At 43.5% G+C, this 27,550-nt stretch overlaps 1 protein-coding gene across 1 annotated transcript; it reads left to right on the plus strand.

The window, feature by feature from the left end:
* Positions 1-328: 328 nt before the first annotated feature.
* LOC309389614 (maestro heat-like repeat-containing protein family member 6) lies at positions 329-24,611 on the plus strand (the record flags this gene model as incomplete). The annotated part of the gene is made up of 15 exons (XM_081948164.1): positions 329-667; positions 2,230-2,382; positions 8,168-8,322; positions 10,912-11,080; positions 11,190-11,359; positions 12,564-12,698; positions 12,783-12,897; positions 13,806-13,949; positions 15,083-15,253; positions 15,557-15,712; positions 16,846-16,938; positions 19,940-20,042; positions 21,784-21,849; positions 22,704-22,852; positions 24,531-24,611. The coding sequence occupies 15 exons, from the start codon at positions 329-331 to the stop codon at positions 24,609-24,611; spliced, it is 2,199 nt and encodes a 732-aa protein (XP_081804290.1).
* Positions 24,612-27,550: the final 2,939 nt, after the last annotated feature.

The raw sequence follows: 27,550 nt of genomic DNA on the forward strand, positions 1-27,550 counted from the left end.
TCTGACAAGCAAAGTAATGGAGAAGCCAGATTAATTTATCAACTGCAGTGGTTCACTTAACAACTGAAGCAAGAAAGGTCATAGAACATGGAAAAATTAACAAATATCTCGCTTAACGACAGAAATTTTTGGCTCAATTCTGGGTGTAAGTCGAGGACTGCCTGTACACATTTTTATGAAATCCTTATTTCAGGGATTTTGTTTCCAAATCCCACAGGGTTTAGCTGAAAATTCTCCTCACCAAATGCAGCATGCTTTAGCCAAGAATAATTTTAGAAGTTCTTCTGAGATGCCACTTAACAATTTTTCTTTCTCTCCTAGAGCAGCTATGGTTATAAAAGAAAAAATAAAGAAGACCGATGGCCCACATCTGAGGCTGAACATGCCCTTTGCCAGTGAACCAGAGTTTATCTGCTTTGACAAAGCTACACAGACCTCCTCTGAGGACATATTAGATACTCCACATGAAGCTCACATATTTGTGCCAGAAATAGAAAAATACTATGTGAGGAAAAGAAGAAGCAGGCTACAAGAGAAATGTCCCACTGTCCAGTCAGGGCCGGATCTTGAGAACTTCCTTCTGGAGGAAAAACACAAAACAGGGATTACAGACTTGGAACATCAGGGCAGTATCTCCTTGACTCCGATTACAGAAGGATGTAATGAGGTACAATCAATCTACGAATCGGAAGACTATTATTTCCCAAAGTCTTCTGCTTATGCTCCAGTTCTGCATACTTCATAACTGCTATTTTATTTTTATTTTATTTATTTCGTTTGTCAAACATATAAAAGATAACAGGTATAAACATGGACATGAACAAAGGAAATGAGTACAAATAAATGGGGACAGGAGGAATGCTGGTGCGCTTATGCACGCCCCCTTTACGGACCTCTTAGGAATGGGGTGAGGTCCATGGTAGACAGTTTAAGGTTGAAGATGTGGGGGTTCGAGGATGAAACAATGGAGTCAGGTAGAGCATTCCAGGTGTTGACAACTCTGTTGCTGAAGTCATATTTTCTGCAATCAAGTTTGAAGCAGTTAACCTTGAGTTTGTATCTATTGTTTGCCTATTGTATTATTACAGTTTTAATCTATCTCAATCCACTTTTTTAGAGACTCTATCTGTTTTGGAATATGGCTTCTAGTATGCTGCTCAAAGACTAACTTTGGTTCTTAGCCAATTTCTGCACATATATTGCCTCGAGGCACGGTTTTCAATTTATTTTAGTTCATTTAATTTCATGTCCGATCACCATATACACTTCAACTAGCATTTCCCAGTTTGCTCTCCTCCAGCTGTGTTGGAATTCAACCCCCATCTTTGCTAATCAGCATAACTTGTGGTCATACTGGTTAGGCATTATGAGAATTGAAGTCTCACACAGCTGTCAAATTTTATATTGGAGAACCCAGAAGTAGACATAATGTTATGGCCCAGAGCTAATGCTTAGAGCGGTGATGGCTAACCTTTTTCCCATCGCGTGCCAAAAGTGGGGGGAGGCCAGGTGGGGGGGTCATGTGTGGGCGTGCCCACACCCATAATTCTAGGTGCGTACCCCCTGTGCGTATGCGTGCATGACCCCCTCCCCCCCTGCTTTTGGCATGCAATGGACCTGTTTTTCGCCCTCACCAGGCTCCAGAGGCTTTCTAGGAGCCTGGGGAAGGTGAAACGGCCTCCCCCGCCCCCCTGGAGGCCCTCTGGAGGCTTTAGGAGGCTTCCCTCAAAGTGAAAAATGACCCTACAGACAACCCGGAAGTTTGGGAATGGACTTCCGGTTTGTCTGTAGGGCTGTTTTTTGCCCTCCAGAGGCTTCAGAAGGCTTCCCTGAAACTTCTGGAGGGAGAACATGCCCAACACGCAAACTGGAAGTCCATTCCTGAACTTCTGGTTTGTGCGTTGGGTTGTTTTTCACCCTCCAGAGGCTTCAGGAAAGCCCCCAGAGGGCGAGAAATGGTCAAAAATGAAGGACGAAGTCAGCTGGCCAGCTGGAGCTGACAGGTCAATGTCTCGCATGTCCTAACAAATGGCTCCACATGCCACCAAACCATAGGTTCACCATCACAAGCTTAGAGTGACTTGTCCAAGACTTCTCCTTGCAGCACTGAGTAAAATTTAATAAAAGCACAAGCGGGTTCTGCCACTTGCTTAAGAATTGCAGATATTTGCACTTAATCTCCAATTATAAATACGTGCCCTATGGTAGCCTCTTCTCTGTCTCTTTCAGAAACCTCTCAAAACCGATCCAACAGCCACCGTTACTGGGCAGATCCTCTTGGCAGTGGCTAGCCTGCGGGACTCAGACAGAAACAATATCCAGGCAGCTGCAATTATGCTGAATTCTCTTTTAAAGAAAGAGAAGAACAAATTAAGGGGAAAGGTAAGACAAGCTGAGAGTTTTGCAGGTCTCATTGTCAGGTTCTATGTTGATTTGATGCTCAGATTCACCCTGCAGGTGTCTTGAAATTATTCCTTGCCCTAGCACTGCAAGTTTAAATAGTAACAAACTGATTTGCACTCTGTTTCAATAGCAACCAACCTACTTTGATTTTTTTCCCAGTGGTACCTGCCCCCATAAATGGCCATTACAAGTTGCTAATTGCATTATTGTTTCTTTAAACCAAACATCATATTACAGCATAATCGCTGTTATCAAAAACAATTTTGATTTGCTGAGCCAGCCCTATAGTGATGTTCCTGAAATAGATGTAAAGGTGTCAGACCGGCCACAAGCCTCTAAATAAAAAACAACCCTTGTCTCCATTTGTTGAGAAAGATATAATTTATTAAAAATCAAGCGTAATGCAAAGTAATGCACCAAAATCCCTAAATTCTACTTTTTCCTCCCTTAACTGTCTCTCATTGCTCACCCCAGCATAACCAATCAGGTTCAGACAAGATGGTTTCCTAATGGTCGGTCCAAGTGCAGTTTGGGAAGCGGCCTCACTCCTTCTTCTAGCTGGAAGATCTTGAGGCAACATCTTAAGGGGATACAGGGCTTACTTTCATTTCCCTCCCCCACACCTGTTCATTTCCCCTCCCCACAGTTCATGGCAGTCTTTCACCACATAACAGCAAAGCGCAAGCAAGCATAAGATGGCAGCTGACGTTAAGGATGCATTGATTATCAGTAAAAAATTCATCATCATCATCAGAAATACCTATAATTCTGAATTCCCTAGATCGGTGTTTCTCAACCTTGGCGACTTTAAGTCCTGTGGACTTCAACTCCCAGAATCCCCCAGCCAGGAATTCTGGGAGTTGAAGTCCACAGGACTTAAAGTCGCCAAGATTGAGGAAACACTGCCCTAGATGAAGCTGGGTGCAATTTTATTCTTCAATACTGAGAATTCTAGAAACGAAAGAATATTTTTCCATTTGACATTACATGTGAATTCACTGATTGTAATCCGTATTCTGAAATACGTGTGTCCGAAGATTACCAGCTCAGAATTGCAGTATTGTTCCAAAGCAACAGGATTAATTTCATTCATATTGCTCAATCCTAATATGATGGAGATAGACCTACGCTGGGAAAAGTTGTATTGCAATATTTAAAGTTCTAAATAAATGTTTCCTAGGAGAAGTGCTCTGAAAATATTTTGTGACTTGTCAACTAATACACACTTTTCGATTAATAGGGTGCACTTATTCATCATTCAAAAACTTCCAATTCATTAAGATCCAGTTTTGGTCCTTTTTTTTTTTTTTTTTGCTTCATTTTGTTGTCTAGATTTTCAAAACCTTCCTCAGGAAGTCTTACACCAGCCTTGTCACTTAAGGTTCTTACACTTCCCAGTGAGCTGCCCTCTAACTCTAACTAAGTGCCTGCAATAACAATAAAATAATAATAATAATAAATTAATAAATTTGAATTTATTAGCCGCTCCCTTTCCAGGCAGGACTCGGGGCGGCGTACACTAGGACATATATAAACATACATATATACAAAGACATACATGCACGGAGGAGGTAATAGATTACAACATTTAGACAATTAAAACCATTAACATACCCCGTTTAATAAAAACCCAATATACAATAAAAATTTAAAATTTAAAAAGACAGTCAGGAGGAATATGAAAAAATTATGGTTGAGCCAGGCCAGATAATTGAAAGAGGTGGGTCTTCAACTGTACACGGAAGGAGCGGAGATCGGAAATAATCCTGATGTCATGGGGGAGGTCATTCCACAGGGCTGGGCCCATCACAGAGAAGGCTCTGCTCCTGGGTGTCGCCCCCCGACACTGTTTGGCGGACGGCACCCGGAGAAGTCCCTCTCTGTGTGAGCGAATTGGTCGTAGGGATGTGTGGGGCAGGATGCGATCCTGCATGTAACTAGGTCCTGTGCCATGAAGCGCTTTAAAGATCATAATCAAAACCTTGAAACGCACTCGGTAGACCACAGGAAGCCAGTGCAGCTCGCGCAGGAGAGGTGTTACAGGGGAGTATCTAGTCCTCCCCATAATCACCCGCGCGGCCGCGTTCTGGACCAACTGTAGTCTCCGAGTGCATCTCAAGGGAAGCCCCATGTAGAGAGCATTGCAGTAGTCCAGGCGAGACGTCACTAGCGCATGGGTGACTGTGCGTAGGGCATCCCGGTCCAATAAGGGGCGCAATTGGCGCATCAGGCGGACCTGATGGAACGCCCCCCTTGCCACGGCTGTTACATGGTCATCCATGGACAGCCGGGCATCTAGGAGGACGCCCAAATTGCGCACCTGTTCCATGGGGGCTAGTTGCACGCCCCCAATGGCCAGAGATGGAAACACCTGGTTGAACCGGGGGGCCGGAAGCCACAGCCACTCTGTCTTGGAAGGGATGAGTTTTAGTCGGTTGCCATCCATCCAGACCCGTACGGCCTCCAAACACCGGGACATCATTTCGACGGCCTCATTGGGGTGGTTCGGGGTGGAAATGTATAGCTGAGTATCATCAGCATACAGATGATATCCCACCCCAAAACCACGGATGATCTCGCCCAGCGGTTTCATGTATGTGTTGAACAGGAGAGGCGAGAGCACCGATCCCTGTGGCACTCCACATGTGAGTGACCTCCGGGTCGAACTCTGCTCCCCTGCCAACACACGTTGCGTCCGGTCAGAGAGGTAGGAGCCAAACCACCGTAAGACGGTGCCCCTGACTCCCAGCCCCTCTAGCCGGTGCAACAGGATACCATGGTCGATGGTATCGAACGCCGCCGAGAGATCTAATAGGACCAGGATAGAGGAACAACCCCTATCTCTGGCCCTCCAGAGATCATCAACCAATGCGACCAAGGCCGTCTCCGTGCAGTGCCCCGGTCGGAAGCCGGACTGGTGCGGGTCTAGATAATCATTTTCCTCCAGGTGACGTGGGAACTGCTGTACCACCACACTCTCTACAACCTTCGCTAAAAAAGGAAGGTTGGAGACAGGACGATAATTGACTAGGTCCGTTGGGTCCAGGGAAGGCTTCTTGAGCAGGGGCCTCACCACCGCCTCTTTCAAGGCGGCCGGTAGAGACCCCTCACCCAACGAGGCGTTCACTAGGCCCAGGAGCCAGTCGCGCGTAACCTCCCAGGATGCCAGTACAAGCCAGGAGGGACACCGGTCCAATAAACATGTGGTGGGTCGCAGACGTCCACGCAACCTGTCCAAATCCTCGATGGCAACCGAGTCAAACTCCTCCCAAAGCGGTCCCTCAAGACTCGCCACGGGCGTCTCTACTGGACCACTGAAAGGGGCCCATCCCATCCGGATTTGAGCGACTTTGTCCTGTAGATATTTCCCAAACTCCTCTGCTCTGCCCTGTAAAGGGGCTTCCCGCGGTCTCTCAAACAAGAGGGAGCGAGTCACCCGAAACAGGGCGGCAGGGCGGTTATCTGCGGATGCAATAAGAGCGGCACAATATTGACGTTTGGCCGCTCTTAATGCCACAAGGTACGTCCTCAAATAGGCTCGTGCCTGTGCTCGGTCAAATTCAGAACGGGAGGATCTCCAACGACTCTCTAGGCGTCTCTTGTGGCGTTTCATCACCCTTAGCTCCTCAGTAAACCAAGGGGCCAGGGTGGTTCGTCGCCGCAGGAGAGGCCGCAAAGGCGCCACCCGGTCTAGGGCCCCAGTAGTCGCACTATTCCATGCGTCCACCAGGTCCTCTACTCGAGGGCGGGTCAGATCCACAGGAGGTGGCCCAGCTCCGTCTGGAACCTATCTGGTTCCATCAGGCGCTTGGGGCGGAACCATCTAATGCCTTCCGGTTCCGCCTTCTCGCGGTGGGGGGTAGCACCAGGGAAGTCAAGCCGGAGAAGTGAGTGATCCGACCATGACAGGGGAATAATGGCTAGATCCCCTATTCCCAGATCACTCGTCCACTGGCCAGAGACAAAGACAAGGTCCAGCGTGTGGCCTCCCTCATGAGTAGGGCCCTGAATTAATTGGGTCAGGTCCATGGCTGTCATGGAAGCCATGAACTCCCGAACCCCCTCAGACGCTTCTCCCATCGACGGCAGATTAAAATCCCCCATCACTAACAGTTTGGGGGTCTCAACCGCTACCGATGAGATCAGCTCGAGGAGTTCAGGCAGGGCCGCTGACGTATAGCGAGGAGCCAGGTATACTATCAGCAGGCCCAACTGCCTCCCTGGGCCCCATCTCACGACAAGGGACTCACACCCGGATGTCTGTGGCACAGTGAACTCTCTCGGCTCTAAGTCTTCCCGGATAATCACTGCTACCCCACCGCCCCTTCCCTGGGCCCGAGGCTGGTGAAATGCTCGATAACCTGGCGGGCACATTTCCACGAGGGGTAAACCACCCTCGTGGCCCAACCAGGTCTCGGTTATTCCTGCGAGGTCCGGCTCCCCCTCCAAAATTAGATCGTGGATGAGGGGGGCCTTATTGACAACGGACCTCGCGTTGCATAACATCAGTCTCAGGCCTTGGGTCTGTAGATCCTGACCACCTAGTATGCAGGGGTTGGTACGAACGACCGGGAATGACCAAAAACCCCGGTCTCCCAACCGACTACGCGCTCTTGATCTGTCCTCGCACCTGCCCCTCCCCACGACCGTTGGTATCAAGGAGCCCTGCACAGGAATGCTATCTTCCCTCTCCTCCCCCACTCCGCTCCCTCCTCCTTCGACCACACCTAGGTGCCTGGCTCTCCCATCCCTCCTGACTTCCCCCCCCCACCCCTGGAACCCCTTACAACTTTTAAAAAACAATTAATTAAAAAACCCCTCAGTGTGCGCTTCCTCCATCTCTCTGGGTTAATGAACCCGTCCTCGAGGTGGGCCCTTGAGAGGGCAGGATGGAGTTTTAGTCAATACAATTCCAAAGATCATACCGTCTTCATCCAATTCTACTCCATCCTTCCTCTTGCTCTTAGTGTCAAAGTACACAACATTTCTTCTTCCATTTCTTCATTCATTCATTCATTTAATTTGCTACTTAATGCTCTTTACCATTTGACCCTCTAACATTGTAAGTGACAATCTTCCACCTGGCATTGTCATCACTAGATGAAGTTCCATAGATTGGCCTCCACTGCCTATCATGCTTTGATTATGCTTTCATAATATTTGTAATATTTTGAATGTTTGAATTGTAATTTGTAATATTAGTAGACTAGAAAAAGATGTAGACACAAACTATAGACATGCTTGTGACACATACATCATTCGCTACTAATGGTAAAGACCATAATAATCAATGTTGGCACATTATTATGTACAACCACAGCCCAATTTAATTTTAAGCATACTTCTGCTATTTGTTGCAAGCCAGGATCTCTAACCTAAAGAATAGCTCAGAAGTCAATCTACAGTTGTTACATAAATCCCATTGACACATAGTGTACTAAGAGTGTACAGAAGTGTACTGAACACTCGGAAGGCTGGTACCCATCAGTTCAGTTAAATTTTGATCCAGGGAATAGTCCAAATTCCTGACTTTTGTCAGGATTCAAAATGTATGGCAAAAATGGGTTGCATTCTTATTATATTTTGCAACTTATGGTACACTAATCTCCAAGATTTTTTTTCTAAGGACCATTTTCCCAAGAACAACCCAGTCTTATGCAGATGCTCAGTACTACTACCTTCATATTTGAATGAATCAATTATGTCAAGCCCTAGAAACTCAAGAAAATACAACCCTTGGCAATCTGTTTTTTCTCCTTTCTAGGTGCCAGAAATCATAGATATTATTTATTTCCACTTGAATGCTATCCAGGATCGCAGTGCAAGAGAAGCAGCAATAGGAGCTGTTTGCCTGTTGGTTGAAGCACACACAGATGAGGCCATCTCAAGTCTTCTGAAGCTCTCGCTCTTTTGTGACAGGTTGGTCTATTAGTGCCTAAAGTGCTGGACTAGGAGTGAGGAAATCTGAGTTCTGCTCCTGTCTTAAGCAAGCTGGGGAAACTTTCAGCCAGTCATTTTCAAAAATCCCTAGGAAGAAGGCAATAGCAAGCTAGTTCTACAAATGGTGGAAACTAATCAAGGAGAGAAGCAACTTAGAACTAAGGAGAAATTTCCTGACAGTTAGAACAATTAATCAGTGGACCAACTTGCCTCCAGAAGTTGTGAATGCTCCAACATGAAGTTTTTAAGAAGATGTTGGATAACTATTTGTCTGAATTGGTGTAGGGTTTCCTGCCTAAGCAGGGGATTGGACTAGAAGACCTCCAAGTTCCCTTCCAACTCTGTTATTCTATTTATTCTGTTCTGTTCTGCTGTGTTGTGCTCTGCTCTGCTCTGCTCTACTCTACTCTACTCTACTCTACTCTACTCTACTCTACTCTACTCTACTCTACTCTACTCTACTCTATATTCTAAATGTTGTCCAGAAAACTAGTCACCAGAAGTAAAAATTGCCCCAAAGGTACTGGGAAAAAAGAAGAATGGCAGGCTAATTGTTATGACAGGTATGGGGAAAACAGGCTTTCCTCTGAGAAAAACATGGGCTGAGCTGATAATACCAGTGACCCCACTATTTTGAATACTCTGCCATACACACTTTTATTACTAGAATACTGCACATAAATGCACTCATTTGTCTCTTATTTATTGTGTTACTGATGATTCACTTCAATTGTTGAACTGACAGCAAGGGATGCTAATGCAATTGTCAGTCTCTCTTTATTTGGTATCAATGGACATGTAATCAAAATACAAAGGTTCGTTCAAATCTATGAGCTTGGGGCATGTACTTATGAAACCCTACCATGACAAGACAAGCCAGTAGTCTGCAGAGTCCTCATCCGGTCATAATTTATCAGCACTGCCCAGACAAAAATGAGCATGAAATACAGGAAATTGCCTTATGCCATAATCACCCACACCCACAATTACTAATGATGGCTTTTGAGAGATTTTGATAGGGATCTTTTCCATGCCTGAAAATGCCAAGGACTGAATTTGGAATTCTTGGAATGCAAAAGAAGATTATGCCAACATTGAATATTATATTTTGAGTTGATTATAAAAGGTAAAAGTAAAGGTAAAGGTTCCCCTTGCATATATCTGCTAGTCATTTCTGACTCTAGGTGGTGGTGCTCAGCTCCTTTTCAAAGCTGAAGAGCCAGCGCTGTCCGAAGATATCTCCGTGGTCATGTGGCTGGCATGACTAAATGCAGAATACACACGGAACACTATTACCTTCCCACCAAAGGCAGTTCCTATTTTTTCTACTTGCATTTTTACATGCTTTCAAACTGCTAGGTTGGCAGAAGCAGGGATAAGTAACGGGAGCTCACCCTGTTATATGGCGCTAGGGATTTGAACCACCAAACCTTTTGATCAACAAGCTCAGCATCTTAGCCACTGAGCTACTGTATCCCTTTGGTTATATAGATTGTACTATAAAAATTTCATCTTCTGAAGAATTCCATGTTCAGTCTTAGCTATTTTCTGATTAGCAATTTAGAGCATTTTCTGGAATCACCCTATATTTCTTTTGCCAACATAACAGTAAAACAGACAAGCTTTAGGTTGGCACAACAATGGTTAGACAATGCTGTAAATCATTAGTTGGAATATAGTCATAAATAAGAACAGCAGAAATTTTCCAAAGCAAGATGCTGAAAACATAAATTTGAAATGCCTAATCTACGAATTAATCCCCTGTGATCATCTTTGGATAAACTTGAATTTGGTTGCATGACATAAAACTAAATTCAGGGTAAACTACACTGCGAAGCTGGTTTCTGAGGCTGTTGCTTTTAAGGTGTTACGTTATAAGATTGCCTCCTGGAGACCCAGCCACACAAATTGTTCATTGAAGACGAAACATTGACTTTATTGATGCAAAGAATTGTACGTTATTTGTCTCCTTCTGCATTACTTAGCTGAACTTTCATGAGCCTTCCGTGTATGCTTCAGCAGCATGGAGTGTGCTTTCTTTGCTGCTCCAATTATTAAAAAGATGAAGCAGGGACCAATTCACAAATCTACCAGGAGAAAAATGCTGGGAACAACAAAGCAAAGTTGGCGAGTGAAAGGCAGCGTCTGAACTGCTTGTACAATCTGCAGCTGTGGTTATTGAAGACAACAGTGTCTCAGTTTGGGTGAAAAACAATGACAAATGCTCCTTTAAAATACTTCTCTAATCTTTGTAGTTTAAAAAGCAAGTCACATATGTATCCTCTGCAATCTTTCATAGCCAACAATCTCCAGGTTTATGGAGATTCTCAGTCATTCAGGTCATGGTTGTACCAAAGGTGCTTTTTCAAGAGGCAACTGGACTTTCTGGTTTTTCTTCGAAGACTTCTTGGATAAGAAGCAAAACACCTTCAAAGAAAAACCAGAAAGTCCAGTTGCCTCTTGAAAAAGCACCATTGGGACTTTATCCCAAACTAGATTTGAGAAAGTAATCAGCAATGGCTCTTTTTTAAAAAATATATTTTTGTGTGTCTTGTTTTCTATTTTCAGACATATTACTCAAATTTGGGAAGCCCTGGGCCAAGCTAAACAACCTGTCAGACTCCAGGTCCTTGCCAAACTCCTTGAAGTCCTAAAAAGGAGACCCAGCCTCAACAGTGAGCCCCTGGCCTCAGACCTAAATTTCAAGGATAACAATATTTCCTATTCCCCTCTGGCTGTGAGTTTAACTCATTTGAGAATCCAAATAATGAATGATACGTGTTTGGCACATAAGCACCAGATTGTCTAGAATTTAGATAATGTGTTTACCTATATTCTTTTCCCAGGCAACAAAAGCCCTGGGCATAATATTTAAGGATAAAAGATGCAAAGTTCCTATGAATAGCTTTTACGTCTCTGTGATAATTTTCCTGGTCATTCAACTGCACTACTTGGTGAGCTCTTTAGATGCTGACTACGAGCAGGAGGAGATCCTCAAAACATCGCACTACATAAGGTAACTAGTGGGATACAAAACAGGTAATATCGGTGTTAGATATTGCATAATAAACTTTTTCTTATTTCCTATTTCTCAAGGACAGAGACTTGTAGGGATATTGATGCTTGTGTACAACAGCATGAGATAAATTAAAATGTTCCCCTAGAAAATTCCTTAACCTTGAAAGAATGATTGTCACATGTTGTGACTAATCATCAATTATGGCTGAACATTCAGTACATTGAGAAGTAAGTTCCAGTGGATTCAGAAGCAGTTAGTATCAAGGTTGAAGCCAGACCTTAATCATACTTCTACAAATCTGGTGACCTGGGAAGAAATTGGAAAAAATGGAGAAAGGACAGAAAAAGGTGGGAGGCTTTTGGGGGGGATTCATTCAGAATTCCTCTGATTGTTTCTCCTAAGCCTTCACATCTTTAGCGGTGGAACACTTTTGTTCTTCTTCAGAACTCAGATGAAAAGGAAGAAATAAGGGTGGTAGAATCGTTCTTGAGTGTTTCTCCAATCTTTATTGGATACCTTTCTTCTCTTTTGATCAATTAATAGAACTCATCACTTCCACAGCACTGCCTGAACAGAGATGACATGGTCTTCTGATATCATTAGATTTATAGCATTTAAAATGGCAGTTTATTAAGGAGATATGTGGTATTTCACCCTTTACAAAACCTCTTTTCTTCACTTCCGTACATCTTCTACAATTACTGCTCAGAATTTGTTTGGATTGCAGTGGTGAGTGTGTGTGCATCAGTGGTAGGTTGCAGGCGGTATGTCCTGGTACGGGTGTAACAGTGCCTGCTGGGAGCACTGGGTACCCTTCCAGTATGGTGCTCCAAGGGCCCGCCTGCCCGCACTCCTTACCTGTATTTGAGCTCTTTGACGTTTCGAGCACGGAGCATACAGTGCCTGTGCGACACTCCGCCGAGCAGCTGGAGCATTGCAGAGGCATTGCGGAGGTATACATGTGGGGACGCCAGGCCCCGTTGCACCCTACCGGTTGCACGGGGATCTGGAACCCACCACTGATGTGCTTGTGTGGGTGAGAGAGAGAGAAAGAGAAAGAGAGAGAGAGAGAGAGAGACAGAGACAGAGACAGAGAGAGAGACAGAGAGACTAATTTATCTCCTTGAGAGATAAACTCTTATGAGAAATACTAGATTCTCCATACTCCACCAGTCAAATGCTTTTCTTGTCCTTAATTCAGCTGTACCATGGAAACCTTAAAAGCATTGATTAAAAGGGAGAGATCATCACAGACATGTTTTACAAGTCTCACAGAAAACTGGGAACTTCTATCTTCACCAGATAATTACCTTGAAGGTGTTCTCCTCTTGGCCAGGTAAACCATAGAGAAAAAAACCCCTCATGGTAGAGTTTGCCATGTCTGTGATATATAATAATTTGATTAATGTTGTTCTTCTAGAGCTCTTGTCAAGAATCATCATGGGCTTGATTACGCTGTGTTCACCAAGGTGATACCATTTCTCCATCATGGGGATGACCAACAGAAACTAACAGCAATGGCCTTTTTCACCGCAGTAGGTTTATTTCCTCCTTCATGTAGCTGTTTGGGACAGATTAAGCCTAAGCATTTAGGAGCTCTAGCTGAGAAATGACATATAAAACCCTGAGCATTCAGGGATATGGGGGAAGGTTTCCAAAAAGATCAAGATTGTGGCCACAACCAGTGCAATACAAACACAAAGGGACAAAGCTTTACCCATGCATTGTGACTGATATCTTAATATTTTTATTGCCACAAATATCTCTATAAGAAGATATGACAGTTCACTGTTGATAGGCATTTATGGGTTCATTTATTTGAAATTCATGTATGGGTGATGATTGAGACATTGGTTGCTACATTCCTGTTCCAACCAGCTAAAATCTGTAGGTCTTACCACCTGCCAGTTTGGCAAACTAATATTCTAATTTTCATCCCAGCTAAACAAGGTATGATAATGTTATTTTTAAAAAAACATAAGGGAAAACCCAAAATTCTGAATGGAAATCTTTTCCTCAAGGTCATCTCAAGATTATACACCAATATTGCTGTTGTCCTTTCTATCCTGCAGCATTACATGGCCTTTTAAATTCATTAACCAATAAATGAACAAATTCCTAATGCCTCGCTTGCTGCTTTTTCTTACAGATCATAGATGAGTTAAAAATAGATTTGGAAGAAAAAGAGGAAATAGAAGCAGGGAAGGGTTAGAAAATCAGAGCTCTCTCCAGGGCATCCTAGAGAGGACAAAAAAGTCAGGACCATATAGCAAAATCCCTAAACATGTCCTTCAATTGAGCGGTGATGGCCACCATCTAGACTTTCTTGACCTCCTTCCTCAAAAATATAGCCCTGATTTCATCTTTATCTTTCCACAGCTAATGGGGGATAGGTGAAGTGCTCTGATTTTCTGCCACATATTTACTGATTTATGTTGTTCAGCTTCTTTCTTCTGAGTCTACCTATACAGTGCTACAAAAGCATTATATCTTGAGCTTGTTAAAGAGTTGGCAGATTGATTCAAATCCAACCTACCGCTGGCTAAGTCTTCACGGGATGGGAAATGTACTTCAGCATCTGCAAAACGTGAGTGACAATGTTTTTTTCCCCAGCAGTGATTGAACCTGGTATATTATTTGCATGTTTGAAGAAAACTTTAGCTTATGAATAAGATTAACATGATGAATAAATCAGTTGTTTCTGAAGAAATGAAGCTAATTTGGTGCTGGAACCATTCAGTCAGGCTACTGTGAATAATGCCTTAGTCGCCTCTTATCTTGAATATTGTAAGATTCCTTGCATGAAACTGCCTTAAAAAGACTTTGGCAACTTGAATGTGCTCAGAACGTTGCAGCCAGTTTTCTTCTAGAAGTGAAATATAAGGCTGATATTATTACTCTTTGGAGTAATAATCAACTGCATTGATTGAGCCATTTATTTCCAAGGGCAATTCGAGCTACTGTTTTTGATCCATAAAACACAAAGTTTCTTTGAGACAGATCACCAGCCTCCTGCCTTAGAAGTGAGATTGAAAGTCCATTTATTGATTGAGGCAGAGGTAAATCTCATAGGTAAATAAAGAGTCCATAGGTAAAGTTAAAGGCTCTCCTAACACATATGTGCCAGTTGTTCCTGACTCTAGGGGCGGTGCTCCTCTCCATTTTAAAGCCGAAGAGCCAGCGCTGTCCGAAGATATCTCTGTGGTCATGTGGCCAGCATGACTAAACGCTGAAGGTGCATGGAACACTGTTACCCTCCCACCAAAGGTTGTTCTATTTTTTCTTCTTGCATTTTTGCATGCTTTCGTACTGCTAGGCTGGCAGAAGCTGGGACAAGTGATGAGAGCTCCTACTGTTACACAGCGCAAGGGATTCAAACCTCCAAACTGCCAACCTTTCTGATCAACAAGCTCAGTGTCTTAGCCACCGAGCCACCGCTTCCCTTAAATAGTCCATAAAAGTGCAATTTCTTACCTCTTCAAATATTAATAAGGTGACAAATGCCTTTGCATTTTTGTAGCCTAGTTCTCTAGAAGTCCTTCTTTGCTGCCTGCAATTTTGGGAAGAATTACATCTTAAACTTTCAAATCCTAGAAAAAGGTTTTATTATATTTAGCATACATGTTGCTGATCTATTCAAGAATAGGGGTATCAAAGTATATCAAATAGACAAATACAAAAATAAAAGAAGAAGAATACGTGTTGATGATGTCATTTCAGAGGAAAGAACTCACATCCCTAATCCTGAGTATACTTCCAAACTTCAATGATTCTGATGAGAAGGTGACATTGACAGCTTTTGAGGTCATAACCAAGGAGGTTGCACACCACAAAACTGCCAGCCATGTACTTCTAAAGATTGTCAAACAGCTTCAGCCACTTTTGGCGGATGTAAGTTTAGAAGATATTATTTATTCCCATGAGAGAGGCTTTTCAAACTGGGAGGATAAATAGAAAAATGGTGGATTTGGGAAATCTTAAAAAATATCTTGTTTTTCTTCTATTATAGGAGAAATGTGGCATAAAGCATCTCCTTTTTTATCATTCATAAATTCAGTTATTTTATGCCACTTTTCCTTAGGAAGGAACCTAAGAGAAAATAGCTTAAAAAGTTAGATCTTCGTGTTGCTTCCAAAGTTGATATTTACAAGTCTAATAGAAATGGAAGTATTTCTTTTCCTTCTGAAATTCCAGAGGAGGAACAATATATGTTGTGCTGCAAATCAACTGTTCCAAGACATCTTGAAGACTTTGGACACAAAAGACAAATCCTCTATGCAGGATCAGGCTCTCAATAGTATTGTAACACTGATGCTAAATCTAGAAGATCCACATCTAGATGTGTCAAAGGTAAACCTAGTTGTTCATATTTGTACCCACCTGGTTCAAGCTAGGAGGAGGAGGATAACAGCACAAAGATCATGAAATGATGACATAAACTATGTGAACATTGCAAGATGGATAAACATTACATCCTTTGTGTTTTTGAGCAAAGGCATTGTGATGTATCTGACACAGGGGTGGATTGCTGCCGATTTTACTACCGGTTCGTAAACCCCGCACACGCCAGACATGCACTGCCTGTGTGTGCACTGTTCGATGGAAATTTTTCTTCACGCATGCGTAGAATAATTATTTACAGTGAACTGTGCATGCGCAGTCACGAAAAATCAAAATGGCGGCAGCCCAGCGGCAGTGAGGAAACAGGTTCAGGGGCACAGCAGGCCTGGGCCGCTGCCGGTTCTGCGACCCAGGCCTGAATTCCACTACCGTTTCAGCCAAACCGGGAGCAACCCACCTCTGATCTGAACATCATTTTCTCTTTGGTTCTTCTCTATGAATGCCCACAATAGGGACAGAAGCAGAATGATAGTCAAGGTGTAATCACAACTGCATGATCACAGCCCATCGATGTTTACATGTGACACAAATTAAAAAGGGCAGGGGGGGGACAGGGCTTCCATTGCACATTTGTAAGTGTTGCTTTGATTATTATTTTTTTACATTTAACTTATATACTCTCCTGCACGATACACACCCTGAAACCTGAACATAATAAAATATAATGCTCAAAAAAAATATTAAAGAATGTCAAACTTAAACAACTGTCTTGTTTGACAGAAGGAAAAGCAACATTTTCAATATGGAAAATGCTTATGGGTTTAAAATTATGTATAGCACTTTTTTATCATAGTTGTAATATTTTTCAGGATGCCACTGAAATTTAATTTAAAAGCATTTGCCATCGTAAAGGTCAGAAACGTCCCCCTCAATATTAAAGCTCAAAACATACGAAACTTTCCTGAAAGAATTACAACTACGTATATATCGTAGTGTACTCTGGACCCTTTTTCTTTATTATCTGGATAAACATTTTGCTTGTAATAGCTTGCTAAAGAATGTTCTTGCCTTCCTTCCCTGTTCTTTTTCAAATCCTGGTCTATTCACTCGGAGGAACGTTTTTATTTTCTCTGGATGTGCAGTCTCGTGCTGACAGTTTACAACTTTGCAAAGCTTTCTTGGGATGGACAACAAGTGACAATGAGAATTTTTGGAATGTGCTCTGTAAGCATCTGGTAAGCCCATTAAAGCATATTGGGCTCTTTTTAGTCCTACGTTGCTCCTTTGTTTTTAATCTATTGATTCCAAATCATCCAGTAAAGATGAAGACGAAGTGAAAGGGGGGGAAAAGAGGCTTCCTTTGTTTAGCATCCATGCTTCTTAATAAGCCATTTACCCTACAACGGTTTCCCCAACCAGGTAGGAATGTATTCCCAGCAGTGGTGGGTTCTGGCTTCCGTTGCAACCGGTACGCTGCAAAAGGGCTGGGCGTCCACCACATGCATGCGCACAGTGCATGCATGGGTACCCACCATCCGTGGCACTCCAGCTGCTTGGCGGAGCGTTGTGCAGGTGTCATACTCCCCGTGTGCGTGTCCACATGCCCCTGTCGGTCCAAATTGTGGTAAGGAGAGTGGGTGGGAGGGTGAAGCACTATACCGGAACAGTACCTGGTGCTCTCAGCAGGCACTGGTACGCCCGTATCGGGGCGTACCATTCATATCCCACCACTGATTCACAGTTACCGTTTTTCTCCCTTTTCTTATTATTAGGAAGAAAGATTTCTCTGTGCAATACCCAGGCAACATGCTCCACACCAGCCCTGCCTATCACACAGAGCATATACTGTTGAAGCATATTAGTTTTCTCCAGGGGTGGGCTTCAAAAATATTAGCAAGGGGGTCTCTGCCCAGTTGCTGGGTGGGCATAGCCATGGTGGGTATGGCCTAGTCAACCTCCTGCATCATGGCAGGGAGGTGTTTTTGCCCTCCCCAGGCTCGGGAGACTTTCCTCGAGCCTCCAGGAGAGTGAAAACATCCTCCCCAGGCTCCGGAGGCCCTCCGGAAACAGGCCCACTTTCGGCCTTCCCAAACTTCAGGTAGGGGGTTCGCAGAGGTTCAGGAGAACCTCTAGCTACGATTCTGTGCAGTTCGGAGAATCCCCAAATCCCACTCCTGGCTGACCTCACCCACCCCACGATGCCCCTCCCCAAGCCCCCACGTGCACCCTGCACTTACCTGCATCCAAAATGGGCTCCTGGGAGGGGCAGGGTGGGGTGGGTGAGGCCAGCCAGGAGTGGGATTTGGGGATTCTCCAAACTGCACAGAATCATAGCTAGAGGTTCTCCTGTACCCCTGTGAACCCCCAGCAGCCCACCCCTGGTTTTCTCCACCTACCCAATAGCTCTTCCCCACCTTTTACAACCTCAGCATGTTGTGCAAGGAAATCACATTGTTGAGAACCTTTCCTAGGCAAGAAAAATCCAACATATCGATCAGCCTAAGGCTGATCAATTACCAAGTTTTGTTCATGTGCACTGAATTTTTCAGTATAATATATTCACAGGTGGGGTCTTGACATAGATTGCCAGAGTTACAAAAAAATGATGGGGGAACTGCAGATGGGTGCTGTAGAGATCCAAGAGCAAGAGATAGATGTTGTGGCAGACGAAATATTTACATTAAATAAACATGATGAAAGGAGTTACAAGATACTGGGGGAGAAGCATGAAAGGTTCACCAAAAAGTTAATCAGAGTTGACATTCTAAAAAGGGCAAGAGATGATGGATAGATATAGAATATTTTTTAACATGGTGGGTTTTTTATTAAGTGTTAGAAAAAAGAAGTAGAAAGAAGAAATTGGGAAAACAGTATTGTGTATACTGAAATATAATAAAACATATTATAATTACTATGTATACACAAATGTTAGAAGTTGAAATATTACGATTGTGTATATTTAAATGGTACTATCATTATTAGAATTGTATGTAAAGTATGTTGACCCAGACAATACATTGTTCACCAAGCACTTTTGGATGTTAAAGAAAATATATATAAATAAAATTATATATTAAAAAAGAGATACATTTCAAGAGACGCTGTTATAGGCATTAGAGAAAACATCCAAAGAGACTACCATTCTAGGTCTGCTTTCTCTAATCTAATACCTTTCAGACAGTGGTGGGTTTCAAAATTTTTTAGAACCTCTTCTGTAGGTGTGGCCCGCTTTGTGGGAGTGGCTTGCTGGCCATGTGACTGGGTGGGCGTGGCCAACTTGTAAAATGTAGTGAAACTCACTTAACAACGCTCTTGCTTAGCAACCAAAACGTTAGCTCAGGAACTCTGGCATTGAAGTGTGCAAGCCTTAAAGCTGTCAAGTTACAAGACCCTTGCATCCCTAACCCTTTAGAAAAAAAACCCCAAGGGTGTTCAAACCTGACAGCTTTAAGACTTGTAGACTTCAACTCCCAGAATTCCTCCTCTCGCTCTTCACCTTGATGATGGGCGGATGGGCAGGGGGAGGGAGCTGGAACCGGTTCTAAATGGCACTGTAGATTTGTGGAACCTCTTCTATAGAAGAGGTTAGAACTGGCAGGAACCCACCTCTGCTTTCAGACATGTTAGGGCCGTAATGGCAAATGTGGCACGTGGAGCCATAGCTGCTGGCATGTGAGCTATGAGTTCCAACACGCATGCAAGTAGCAGCCAGCTGGTTTTCGGCCTTACGGAGGGCCGGGGAAAGCCATTTTCACCCTCCCCAGGCTTCAGGAAAACCTCCAGAGCCTGGGGAGAGTGAAAAACAGGTCCGATGAACTTCCGTTTGGCCTGTTGGGGGTGTTTTTCACCCTCCCCGGGCTCTGGAGGTTATCCTGGAGCCTGGGGAGGGCAAAAACAGCCTCTCCCGGCCCCCCAGAGGAAATACCAAGCTCAGCTTGGAAGCGAGTAGTGTGGCGCTTGTGGGCAGGTGAGGGGGAGTGGGAGTGCATGCCCGTGTGGGGGCATGTTTTGCATTATCAGTGCCAGCACGCACGCTATCACACGTGTGCCCTCGCATTGTTGGCACCTATCAACAAAAAGGTGAGTCATCACCGTGTTAGGGAATAGGCTTCCAAAATATCTTGATGGCACAAAGTTGGGGAAGCCTGGCCTAACCCAATGGGAATTTCATTTTTACTGTATCTTGTAGATTACATTGAGGAGTGCGCCTTAACATGGAACAAAATTATTTTCTAGGTTAAAGAGCATCCTGGAAAACTGAGGGGCTTCTTGGACCAAGCACAGGAATATACTCAGAGCCCACAAAAGTCTTCAAGGATAGCAGCCGCCACATTTATAGGTTATAATATCAATACAATTATTTATATTTCCTTTTTCCCATTCTTCCACAGGCCCCAAGGCTATTTCATGTAATGGTCAGAATAGCTCACCTATTTCTTCTGATGATTCCTAAGTCATATAATCATTGCTTGCATTATGAGCAGCTTAATAAAACTTTATAGCAGTAAGGTCTTGGTATTTCTGGAGATCATCGGTTTCCACCAGATCGGTTGCTTTCAAATGGTGTTCTGAAGAACCATCAAGTCTTCAGAAGAGTATCCGGATCCTTCACTCAGAGAATTTCCAAGGCCTTAAAAGTTTCTCAAAGACCCAGTTTGATTCAAATACCCAGCATTTGAAATGGATGGTACAGAAAATGATGAGATTCTAGAATAGCAACATGATATCCTTCAAATATGTTGAAAAGATGACTTTTAAAATTCCCATCTAGCATGTCCTGGTAAAGTTCTGACTTTGCCCAAGCATTTCATGGCTATAATGTCGTTCCCATCCCAAATTAGCAGTGAGGAGACCCATATTCTGGAAAAATCTTCCCATGGATGTTTGTCAGGGTTGCTTTGTTAAGCACATAATAATGACTGTAAAGAGCTTCAAGCTGCAGTCAGTCACCTAGTGTCTGGTGCTATTTTGCTGTTTTTATTTTATTAATCATTTCTTGGAGTCACCTTTGGGCTCTGAAGGAGCTGCATTGTAGAATATCATCATCACTGATGATCTGCACTATAGTTCATTGACATTTGTCTGTCCTGTCTGTCTATCCATCCATTTGCCTGTCCTTTACAGCTGGAATTTCCTGACAACCCGATATCCAAATCATTCTGCTTAGATTTTTCAGGATCAACCAAGATTGGGTACACATCGCCCACTTGCTTAGTAATAAATATAAGATAAGTGCAATATATAGATTGGTCTAGAATAGGACAACTTGTTGCAGCAAATTCTCCATGGCCAACTTACCACAGGACAACCCACTGTGGGATAATTTGAAAATTCAATTTAATTATTTAAAATAATTTAAAAATTATTTTATTTTTTGTCATTCATAATTCATTTTGTCTCTCCTTTGGTATCCCTTCTTTAATTATTGAATTCCACTATTTCTTCGATATTAGCATAACTCTTATCCCGCAGAAAGTTATCCCATGGTGAACTGGCCATGGCAAATTGTCTCATGGCAAGTTGGCCATGACAAGTCTACTGTGGTGAGTTGGCCATGGCAAGTTGGCTGTGGCAAGTTGACTGTGATGAGTTGGCCGGGGTGAGTTGTCATAGACCCTGGTCAGTCAGTGCAGTTACCATATAGCTGTGATGGCGAACCAATGGCATGCATGCTGAAACTGGCATACGAAGCCATGTCGCCCAGCATGCATGGCCTTGCCTATTTGTCTTCCGGGTTTCTGATGTGCATGCGCATGTGATGATCAGCTGTTCTTCGTGCGTGTGGCAGTGCCAAAAACTGGTGTGCGCATGTGCACTGCCCAGCTGATCATTGGGCATGCATGCATCCTAGAATCTGGAAGTTCAGCTTTTCTGGAGCGCGGCTCTGACGAGCCTGAGTGTGCAAGCGACATTTCCATCTGACCTTTTTGGCACTCGGTGCCAAAAACGTTTGCCATCACATTGCAGAACATGGTGAGAAACATAAATAGTAAGCCTCACCTCCAGGAAGCAGGAGGAAAAGTAAACGAAGGTAATGAAGATGTGCCTTTTGATGTACATTTAATCTAACTTATCTTTAGATTCTATCTTCCAGCACATGGAATCCAGCCATTTGCCAAAATCAGAAGTAGACTACTTGAGGAAAGGTGAATATATTAATAACTTTTTATGATATTCATAGGCCTTTTTTTCTGTTACCACTGAATTTATCTCCTCATTGCCAGCCACACTGATAAAAACAACAAGACAATATGCAGAGAAATAGGATTTTGTGGAAAGAATGTGCATTCAAAAGACTATTTTCAATAGTATTAAGTACTATTTGTTTAAGACAGGGGTGGTTTCCGGCAGAGACTACTGCGGTTTGTTCAGGGGGGGCGCACGCGCTTGATGCATGCTTTGCGTTTATGCGCAGCACAATTAAAATAGCTCTGCGCATGCACAGAAGTAAAAAAACAAGATGGCTGCACCTATGGCGCTGCCAGGAGGACCAGTTCGGGGGCGTGGCAGACCTAGGTCGCTGCTGGTTCCAGTGACTCAAGCCGCCAAGTTACTACCGGTTTGGCCAAACCAGTCCAAACTGGTAGGAACCCACCACTGGTTTAAGGGTATATGTACGCTTAGAAATCAAGCCATTGCTTTCCTAATGATGTTTTTAAAAATTATTTTAAAGAGTTGCATGCTTAACATGCCCTTTTGTTTTCCTTTCTCCATACCTCTAAAGAAAGCTTTGGCCTTGTGTAACCTGCCACAAATCCTCTTTTTTTTCTGTAATCCAGAGATAACTGACTGGGGAATGGCCTTCTTTATATTCCTCATCACTTACCAGAGTGGTTGGGACACTCCCTTGCCTCGTAGGCAGCAATTCCCAAACCGAGATTGGACCCCTCTTTGCAAATCCCTCCCTAATCAAAACATTGGTCTACCTAACCAGAAGCAACCTGGTTCGTTGGGTTTCCCCCAGGTCCACTTGTTAAACAACCCTTGCTCTTTGTTTTAGCTTTGAGGTCTTTTCCATCCGAAAGATGTTCTGTCCCGGTTGTTTCTGAACCAGAGAAAGTCTGCAGGTATTGCCCAGATCTATTCAGATGTTCCCGCTATTTCCCAAGGTATGCTATTTTCCCCATCTGGAGTGAAAAAGGAATAAAGGCAAACTTTGTAATGGCAAGATGGAGAGGAAATATTTAATTTCTGGGTTTGTTCTTCTGGTTAAGTCATGATAGGTTTGGTTTGATTTGGTTTTGGGTGATTGTGTTGCACAAAAATACAGCCATTATGATTTGCGAATTGTGAATTATAATTAATAGCTTCATCCAATGGGCAAATATAGGCAATTGTGCTTTATATAACAAACTATCATTAAGCAACTCTTTTCTTAGTATAAACCCTAACTTGCTGCTTGTTATGCCACCCAAAATTAGTTGTGTGTGTCCTGATCCAGCTCCCCAAACATGACAAACCCTCTTCAGTTAAATCAATGATTCCTTTATTAGGAGCGCCAGCAGCGCCCAACAAAAAGTTTCTCTTTCACCTCACGCTAACAAGTCTATCCAGCAGGGGAGATGAATAGTTCCCTGCCACATCTATTCATCTCCGCCCCCTGCCTTTTATCCTCATGGGGCTTCACTAGCAGCAGTGGTTCTTCCGTCCCAAGGATCGACCTACAGATTTCCACTGCTCTCCTCTCCTCTGCCTTCTGTGCATTTGTGCATCAGGCACTGGACCCAGCTGTTCCTCCTCTTCTTCATCAGCCACCTCCAGACCTGGGGGCTGGGGACTCTCCATCTGAAGGCTGACATATGGCCAGAGGTGGGTTCCTACCGGTTTGGATCAGAGTAGGTAGTAACTTGGCTGCCCACTCCCCCGAACCGGTTCTATCGGTGGCGGCATAGGTGGCGCCATCTTGTTTTTTGCTTCTGCACATACACAGAAGCAATTTTTTTACTACCGTGGATACCTGCCTGAAGCAAACTGTCAGTAAAAGAATCCGGAACCCACCCCTGCATATGGCCCAGACTCTGGCGTGTCTCTCTCTCTCTCTGATTTAGCTGCTGGAGGGGCCTATAGCCAACAGGCCACAACAGTGTGACTCTGACAGCCATAACTTTCCACCTATTTTAATCTATGAACATGGCAGAGGTATGCATTATAGCCTTTCCCTAAAATGTAATCTGACTGGGAATGTATAGGTTTTTCTGTAGCATGTATTCTCTGCTCTTAGAAACAGAGATTCTGTATGCTATCCCAGTCTGGATCCTCTGTGCCTCACCATTACATCACCCAGATCCACTATCAATAAAACAATCCACAGCAAGCAATAAAATCTCTCAACTAAAAATGGCAGGAGGGGCAATAGCCCATATAGATAAAACACCTCCTACTCTCCATTACCAGAGATTTAGGCATCTTCCAAAAAAAATGGTAAAAGGGGGGGGGGGCAGTCTAAGTTCAGAGAGCAGTTTGTTCCACAGGACTATGATGTCCTGTTTTCAAACTTCCATCCCTCTTGCTGCATGATTGGGGGGGGGGTGTCTTCATTTTCCATGGGCAGGGTGGGAGGTTCCACGTGGAAGAGATTTCTTGCAGGTAAAAAGGATTTAAGCTGCATAACTTTTTTGAAGCTGAGTGGCAGACAATGTAACACCGTTAGAATAAGCACGCTATCCACAGCCAGCTAGTGGGCCTTCTGAGTCTTCAAGGGGAGCCCCACATAGAGTAATTTACAGTAGTCTAGAGGCAAGAAGATATGAGTATAATTGTTGTGCTGAGTAATCTAATCATACCCAGATTCCCATTTTGCTCCCTTTTCTTGTTGCTTGTTTTTCAGATCCTGTATTTGATGCCTGAAACTGAAACTGCTATTCATCTGAATAAAGAATACTGTATGAAACGGCATGAGAGAATATAATTCTGGATCCCCTTGGTAGGATTACCTACCTTGCCATGTTTTTATTCTGACCCAAGTCCTGGAGGAAGTCATGGTAACGTAAATCATGCGGCCTTCACAGCTGTCCCTTCCTATGCAACTGAATGGGCTCCTATCCTGCTGCTGTCTGTACAGTCCCTTCATATGATGGCAGCTGTTGGCAAAACTCCCCAACTAAAATGTAAATATCACCAACCATACAAAGAGTGAATGTAGTTTTAAAATGGTGGCCAGTTCCTCTAGGCCTTCAGGCTAAAAAATTTCCTCTTTCTCTCGAAACAATAGCCAGCCTGTTGACCTAATCATCACAAGATGGCAGCTAAGAATTTATCTTAAATTTGTACAGGACTGTTGTAACTGCTAGAGTTCAAGAGAGAGATGTTGGTCTCTCTCTCTCTCTCTCTCTCTCTCTCTCTCTCTCTCTCTCTCTCTCTCTCTCTCTCTCTCTCTCTGAAGAACGGTTGCAGGAACTGGGTATGTCTAGTTTAATAGAAAGAAGGACTAGGGGAGACATGATAGCAGTGTTCCAATATCTCAGGGATTGCCACAAAGAAGAGGGAGTCAAACTATTCTCCAAGGCACCTGAGGGTAGAACAAGAAGCAATGGGTGGAAACTGATCAAGGAGAGAAGCAACTTAGAACTGAGGAGAAATTTCCTGACAGTTAGAACAATTAATCAGTGGAACAGCTTCCTCCAGAAGTTGTGAATGCCCCAACACTGGAAGTCTTTAAGAAGATGTTGGGTAGCCATTTGTCTGAAACGGTATAGGTTTTCCTGCCTAGGCAGGGGGTTGGACTAGAAGACCTCCAAGATCCCTTCCAACTCTGCTATTGTATTGTATTGTATTGTATTGTATTGTATTGTATTGTATTGTATTGTATATGTGTGCGAGAATGGTGTGCTCTTGGATTTATCCAATAATTCCTTCACCATTATTATTTGCTTGTTGATTATCAATCTGTCAGCCATTAGATGGCAGCAAAGAATTGGAGGGTGGTTTCTCATGTCTGCCATCTTCTGGTCATCCACATTCATTCAGGTGAGATACAGCTGCTAAATAAATCTACCTCAACAGCTGGAATTTGATACTGATATCAGATCACAACTCATTCATGACTCTGCTTATACGATAGGTAGAGAAATATTAAAGTGTAGGTGGGAGCCATACCTGTACCAGGATACATTCTGTGATGAAGTGAAATTATTTTAAAAAGATTCTACGAGGTGAGAAACTGAGAAGTCAGGGATCCTTTGCTAAATGTGACCTGGGAAGTGAATTCCATGCCACATAGGCTACAGATACTGAACAGAAGAGTCATTTCAATTGCACATTCAGTTACATGCACTTCAGCTGTCTCCTCCATAGACCAGGTAGTGTCTGGATGCATCTTCCAACATCTCAGGGAAAATATGACTTTCATGCCAAGACCCCATGAATTGGCTTCATTCAACCTGCCAATATACGATTGAGGCTCTATTATGAGGACAAAGCTTGGCAAACAATAAATGGGGCATCTTTGTATTAAGATTGTGCGCATTTCCCTGCCCATCCCTATTTTGAGAAAAGGCTGGTTTGGATGACAGAACTTAACCCCAGAGAGAAGATAGTGAAGGTCAAGAAGGTAAGCTTCACACAATATGCTAAGTCTTCCCTGGATGTTGTCCAGGGAAGACTTCCATTCCCTGAATTCCCCAGCCAGCCTAACCATTGCTAAGCACTTTGGAACTTAAAAGTTTGCACCTCTGTAGGAAGCAAGTTTACCAAAGGCTACATCAAGGATGATAGGGATGCGGTGGCTCAGTGGCTAAGACGCTGAGCTTGTCGATCAGAAAGGTTGGCAGATCCACAGTTTGAATCGTTAGCGCCGCATAATGGAGTGAGCTCCCTTTACTTGTCCCAGCTTCTACCAATCTAGCAGTTCCAAAGCATGTAAAAATGCAAGTAGAAAAATAGGTACCACCTTTGGTGGGAAGGTAACAGCGTTCCGTGAACCTTTGGCGTTTAGTCATGCCGGCCACAGGACCACGGAGATGTCTTCGGACAGTGCTGCTCTTGGGCGTGGAAGTGGAGATGAGCACTGCCCCCTAGAGTCGGGAACAACTAGCACATATGTGTGAGGGGCACCTTTACCTTTTTACATCAAGAATGTGTTTTGTTTGAATTTAGCTTAATATAGCTTGCAAACTCAACCAGCTATGCTTATTCAATAAACAATGGTTGAACAAACTGTCAGACATAACTGTTCTTTGGCATTCTCTTATTGGAAACCAGCTGTCTTCTAAATAATAGTCAAAGTTCTCCTTTGGACCCCAGTGCTTCAACGTTTCCTTCTAGCAGTTTGTTAGCAGTGTAGAACTGTTAGCATTCAGCAACTTGTTCCCACACTCAGACTGAGAATATAAAATCAGTCATCCAGCAGATTTATAGGGCAGGGGAGGGAAACAGACTGAATAAAATGTGATGGATTACAGAATAGGAAGAAAGAGAGACGCAGGAATGAGAGTGCACAGCTGGTTTTTACACACTCCTGGAAAGGTCTCTTATTCATAAATAAACAATGCTTATTTGTGGAAATGATTATAATGAAGATTTGACATTTTAAATAATGAGGTGGTTCAGGAAGCTATACTTTCAAGTGAAGGGTAGCTGTCGTAGCGTGTGTGTGAAGAGTTCAATTTTTTCTAATGGTTTTTCTCATTAAAATGGCAGCCTATCAGAGGTGGTATTCAGCCGGTTCGGACCAGTTCAGGAGAACCAGTAACTCCGATGATCAGCTGGCCCCGCCCACCTGCCCGCCCCTGCCCTATCCTGTCCTTTATTTCCTGCTTTCTAGCTCATCTCAATCACGTGGCACAGCTGATTTTCCCCACCCCCCTTCGCTGTTGACTTGGAAGATAAGCAGCTGAACTTCTAAATGCT

The sequence above is a fragment of the Natrix helvetica genome (genome assembly GCF_964273705.1).
Source record: "Natrix helvetica genome assembly, chromosome: 3".
Classification (NCBI taxonomy): Eukaryota; Metazoa; Chordata; class Lepidosauria; order Squamata; family Natricidae; genus Natrix; species Natrix helvetica.